The sequence below is a fragment of the Cynocephalus volans genome, chromosome 8 (assembly GCF_027409185.1).
Source record: "Cynocephalus volans isolate mCynVol1 chromosome 8, mCynVol1.pri, whole genome shotgun sequence".
In the NCBI taxonomy this organism is placed as follows: Eukaryota; Metazoa; Chordata; class Mammalia; order Dermoptera; family Cynocephalidae; genus Cynocephalus; species Cynocephalus volans.
This window is the reverse complement of record NC_084467.1, coordinates 36009405-36015404: the sequence shown is the minus strand read 5'-3', so window position 1 is coordinate 36015404 and position 6000 is coordinate 36009405. Positions and strand designations below refer to the sequence as shown.

The 6000-nt window shown below is 44.9% G+C and overlaps 1 protein-coding gene across 1 annotated transcript in view; it reads right to left on the bottom strand.

Annotated features, from left to right (window-relative positions):
* Positions 1–1463: 1463 nt before the first annotated feature.
* Positions 1464–6000, bottom strand: part of KLF17 (KLF transcription factor 17) — a 64292-nt gene continuing 59755 nt past the window's right edge. The window contains exons 3-5 of the mRNA XM_063105741.1: positions 2138–2996; positions 1599–1820; positions 1464–1498 (exon numbers count right to left, since the gene is read on the bottom strand). Of these exons, the coding sequence (XP_062961811.1) occupies positions 1464–1498; positions 1599–1820; positions 2138–2996 (1116 nt within the window). The remainder of the gene's footprint in view (positions 1499–1598; positions 1821–2137; positions 2997–6000) is intronic.

Here is a 6000-nt window from a genome sequence, read left to right as displayed (position 1 = left end):
GAAGCCTCTTCATTCACCTGTTTGGTTTATTTCAACATTTGAGGATTACTAGATATTCCACTCTCTTACTGAGCTCAAGGGTCACCTCCTCCAGGAAGCCTTTCTGACTTTCCCCTTTAGAGGCTCCTCTTCCCCATGGCCACTGCACCTAGGTGGACCTCTCAGCCCATAGACCAAGATGGCCTCATGAGCACAGGAACCAGACCTGATAGATCTCGCTATGGCCATCACCTGGCAGTACTTGTCTCAGCTCAGGCAACAGCTGTAGAGGGCACCATTTCTTAGGAAAGAGACCCACCTCTGAAGCAGACAGATCCTGGTGGGGATCCCGGCTCTGCCACTTGATAGCCTGGCCAAGTTGCTTTCTCACTGTTAGCTTGCTGGCCAGTAAAATGGCCTGCTCAGTCCAGAAAATGAGGTTCTAAACTACCTGGCTGAGTTGCCAGGATAGTCATCATCCCCTCAACCCCAGGGGAGAGCAGGACAAGATAGGCCCCTTAATATCTGGTACTTGGTAGCCCAGGTACCTGGGCTAAGTGTGGGGGTGGTAGTGTAAGGCATCCTTGAATGCCCCAGCCTAATGTCCTCCTCTCCACCCCCAGGTCACCTAGAAAACAGCCTAAAATAAGAATTAAATACTGGCATTGTATTTGGAAGGTGCAAACTCAGGTGCAAGTGAGGTACTGCGAGGTGACACGTTCCCAGGCTGGGCACTGCTTCCTAACAAGCCTGAAGAGGCACAGCGGGTGTCCACTGGCTCTTGGGAGGACTCCCCATAGACTGTACTGTTTTGGAGAAATGGTGCCCTGTAGCAATTCATGGAAGGGAGGGAAAATGGGGAAATTTATCTGCCTGGCTCTCTCCTATCTCCCATTTCCCAGTAGTCAAATTTTACTCCATAAGTATTAACTCCCCCACACATCTAGGTTGCTAGTGCTACATAGGGTGCCAGAGCCCACGTCCTGTGGTGGGGCATTCCATCCAAGTCTGGAAGTGGTAGGAAGAGATGGAAACTCTGGACATGGGGCTGGCGAGTGCCAGAGAGAATCGGATGCAGTACATATCACGTGTCCAATACAGTCCAATACTGTTCTCATTTTCCAGAAGAGGAAACAGGGCATAGTGATCAAAGATCTTTCCTAAGGTCACATGGCTAGTAAGTGGTAAATTCAGGATTTGAATATGTAGTTTGGCTCTGGAAACTGTGGAAAACCAATATAAAGAACTTGGATTTTATGTAGCAGGCAAAGGAGAGTCACTAAAGGGTTTCAAGCTGGGGGGTGACGTGAGATAAAGAGCATTTTAATAAAGCTCCCAATCTCTATTGTGCTCCACCTTCCCATCTAGCTAAACTGAGGCAGAAGTAGGTGGCCCCAGAGAGGTGATGGCATCCAAGACAGTCTTTGAGGGTTTCAAGGAGACACTGACTGGGTCCACAGCTTCATCTGGGCTTCCTCACTGCCTCATAATCTATCTCTGTCATCATCTAAGCCTACACCTACCAAAGAGACAAGCTGGTCAGAAGCAGGCAGGATCTGGGCAGAGAAGCCAAAATGAGGGGAAGAGGAGATTGACCTAAAGACCCGGAGCGAGGGTACCATCCATCCATCCATCGTTGGTCTGTCTGTCTGGAGATCCTGGCATCCGTTGATGAATCCTTTGATGCTGCCTGAGATGGTCAGATCTCATGAATGGTCGGCCGCACTGAGCACATCTATGTGGTCGGTATTTGGTGTGTATCCGCATATGTCGTCCAAGCTCATCAGAACGGAAGAAAGACCACATACAGCCTTCCCAGTGGCATCTATAGGGCCTCTCACCTGGGGGGTGGGGAACAAGGGACAGATGGAATTAAGTTGACAGATGGGCCAGGAGGTGGGGAGAAAGGGGTCTAACTTAGAGGCAGAGCAGTCAAGGTTGGGGTATCAAAAGGAAAGATATAAGAAACCAGCCAGGGGCAACACAACCAGTAGCATGCCCACCATCATCTTGGCGCAGTCATTCTGGATGGCAAGTCAGTGGGGCCAAGCCTGAAGATGGAAGGCTAATCCCGAACAATTACAAACCAGCGGTCCAGCTCAAATCTAAAGCCTGGAGACTCCTCCTCCATGCCCACCCCACCTGACATCTCACTCACCTGTGTGTTTGCGTTGGTGATTCACAAGGTGGGAGCGCTTGGTATAAGCTTTTCCACAGTTCTCATACTGGCAACAGTAGGGCTTTGAATCTGAGGATCCCCTCCTGCGTGCTCTTCCCTGGGCTCTGGGGTTTTGCTTTGCTCTCTGTGGAGCAGGTATGGGCTGCTCAGGTAAGAAGGGGTCTTCCTGGGAGTCTGGCTGGCTCACATGAGAGTCCTGGGATTCTAAAGCCAGCAATGATTGGGACCTAGATGGTGGCATCTGGTTGTGGGGATCTCTGGGGGGCAACATTTGAGCCAGAGAGGTGAGCAGAGACTGGGGCTCAGTGGAAGGCATGGCTGGGGCCAATAACATTTTAGGTGTTAAAGAGGCTGGATTAGAAGGTACTGTTGAAAGATCAGAATAAAGAATTGTTGGTGCCATGCTGTGGGACATCATTGGGATTCCACTAGAAGTTGAGACTGGCAGCCCATTGGGGGGCATCCTTAGATTCCCACTGAAGGTCATGGCCACTCCTGGAATATTGGGTTCACCTAAGGGCGTCAGCTGGGGCCCCTTGAAAGCCATCATCCCTGGCTGGGAGGGAGACACTCCCTGACAGTAGATCATCTGGGAATGAGTGAGAGTTGCTTGGGGGCAGTAGCCCACACCATGCTCAGGCAGTGACATAGTGAACTGTGCCCCAACTTCACTGGCATCCTGCCTGGGTGCCTCATCAGGCACCAAGGGGGCTCTTGACATCTCTGTCCCCTGAGGAAAGTGCTGAATGCCTGGTGGGCCATGGTTCCAAGAGGTGTACACTCCACTGCTTCTGGAAGTTGGAGATATGTCCAAGATGGACATTGACTTCTTGTTATCCTTGGAGAGAGAGAGTCAGGTGAGATTCACCCTAGTTCAAATCCAGTTCCACACGTCCCTCTTCCCACTCCCCAACCCCATTCCTATCCATGCCTCTGTCACCTCTTGCCTGAAGTATCCTGCCTCCAGACCATTCTCCAGCTTGGCTTTCTCAGATGCAGGTCTGGATGACAGGAGCGCGATGGAAGCCTAAATGTAACTCACACCACTTTTCCTCCCTGGCATGTTTTTGTTTTTTATTTCATACAAAGCAACAAAGAGAACAAATAAAATATTCCATAACCTACACCTTCAGCAAACTCTGAAAAAATGCTCAAAATCCAAATGATATGGAAGTGCAAGGGTGAAAGAACATCCCAAACCAGCAGAATGGGTGCAGAAAGCCATAAAGACAGGAACAGAGGCTTCAGATTGGTCCTGGCTTTAGCAAAACTGAGAAACCATCTGCAAATATTTATCTGCAGAAGAGGGTCTCCCCTGAATGGGAACTGCTGTGGTCAGATCGGAGATCAAGCATTGCAGGAGATGTAGAAAAAAGGAAGATGTGAAAAACACTTCTTAAGGATGGAGGATTGTCTGGGAAGTCAAGGGCAATATTCCTTGATGACTCTGGTATAACGGGTAGCAAAGAAGAGATTATTGGTGATAGAAGCTCTTGAAAGAGAATAGGATCCAAGTATCATTTTTTTTTTTTAATTTTTAAAAAAGTTTTTAAAAAAGATGACCGGTAAGGGGATCTTAACCCTTGACTTGGTGTTGTCAGCACCACGCTCAGCCAGTGAGCGAACTGCCATCCCTATATGGGATCCGAACCCTTGACTTGGTGTTATCAGCACCACACTCTCCCGAGTGAGCCACGGCCCAAGCATCATATTTTTAAAAACCGTCCATTACTGTAGCAATAGAAGAGGGAGCTTGCTACAAATCAAGGAAAATTATAACAGCATTCAAACACAAACTTAAAAAAGCAAGCAAGCAAGCAAAACTTAAAGCAATTATAACTTTTACAGCAATAACAGGAACATGACAGGGCAGAAATAGAAGAATTTCAGATCCCTGTACCAGCCAGCTGCCAAAAAAAAAATAGAGGAATTCAAAGGTTATGTCAAAATAATAGGATAAGAGTTACATTAGAGGGGAGGAAAGGGGGCAAGATAAGGAAGGAGTGCTAGAGGGGCTTCCACGGTGCTAGAAATGTTCTATTTTTTGAACTGAGGAGCAGCTTTACAGAAGTTTACTTTGTAATAATTCATGAAGCTGTACGCTTATATTTACTTTTTTGTTTGAGTGTTATTTTTCATGATCAAATTGTTTAAAAATAAGTTAATATTTAGGGCCAGCCCATGGCTCACTTGGGAGAATGTGGTGCTGACAACACCAGGTCAAGGGTTAAGATCCCCTTACCAGTCATCTTTATATAGAGAAAAAAATAAAAAATAAAATAAATAAAAATAAGTTAATATTTTAAATTATTTTCAGCATCAGTGAACAATTATAAAAATAAGAGAAGTAAAAACAACGCTAAACTTAAATAGGAAATATTCTACACAAAGTTACAATGTAAAAAAATTAAGTTTTCTAGCTCTGTCCCTTAAAATAGCCTATAGAAGCAATTGTCACTCTAATAATAATGAGTACCCCTAGTTCTCAGATTTTATTCTCTAATTCTACACCTTACTAAAAAGAAGAGCCTTCTCTGGAAACTTCCTGACTCCAAGTCTGGGACAAGGAATGTTTAAGTGAGTCTGGTACGTCTTGTGCCAGAAAATAAGGGAAGCTTCAAAGAAAATTAGGATTATGTCAAAAGGACATAGGTTCAGATCCCCATACCAGCCAGCCACTGCCAAAAAAAGAACAAAGGCCACAGAAAGTGACATCAAGGAAAGATGATAGCGTAGGAGTGAGAGACATGAGGAATCTGTCTCCCCACTAAGATAATCATTGTATTGGCAGAATCTGTCTGCTATAAGTATTTTGGAAGAATAGAGTCTGTTAAAGGCTTGCAACTTCCAGGGTAAGGCTTGGACAATAAATTGCAGTTAATTTTGGTCAACTAAAGCTCTTAGGTAGGTAGTGACTACCCACATACACCCCATGTACAGAAGCAACTTGTACACAGCTTGCAGGAGCCAGAGTGGACAATAAAAACCTTGTCCTCCAAATACTGAGGATCTGTGTTCTGGTTGCTAATTGCTGTTTCTGATCATGAGGTGCAGACATGTCGCAACCCCCACTCCTTCAACTTGGAGGGACTTCCAGGGTATTTAAAGGGCTGGCAGCTGTCTTTTTGTCTTTCTCCATTTTCCCCTTTTAGGGAGCTAGACATTTAAGAACTAGGACATTCAAAAGTAACCACATACGTGGGAGAATTTAGAAAGTCACCAGGCATACCCAGGAAAAGGCACTGGCTTGAAAAAGTTCTAAGAAGACCTTCAGTTATTACCACAGGCTGATCCTGGCACAGAGGCACCATACAACAAAAACTAAAACCAAAACAAAAGCAAAAACAGCAAACCCTGGGGAAGAGGGAGAATCAGATTATCAGATGCAAACATCCAGTGTTCAAAAACAATAAAAAATCACAAGACATATTTTAAAAAAGAGGAAAGTATGGCCCACTCAAAGGAAAAGAATAAATCAACAGAAAGCATTCCTGAGAAAGACCAGATGGTGCACTTACTAGAAAAAGACTTTAAAACAACTGTCCTGGGCCGGCCCATGGCTCACTTGGGAGAGCGTGGTGCTGACAATACCAAGTCAAGGGTTAAGATCTCCTTACCAGTCATCTTTAAAAAAAAAAAAAAAAACTGTCCTAAAGATACTCAAAGAGCTAAGAGAAGATATGAAGTAAAAAAAAAAAAATTTTAAGTGTATAGTAATATAAAGAGATAGAAATCATAAAAGGAAATCAAAAAGAAATTCTGGAGCTGAAGAGTATAATAACTGAAATAGAAAACTGACTAGGACTCAAAAGTAAATTTGAAGTAGGCAGAAAGAAGAATCA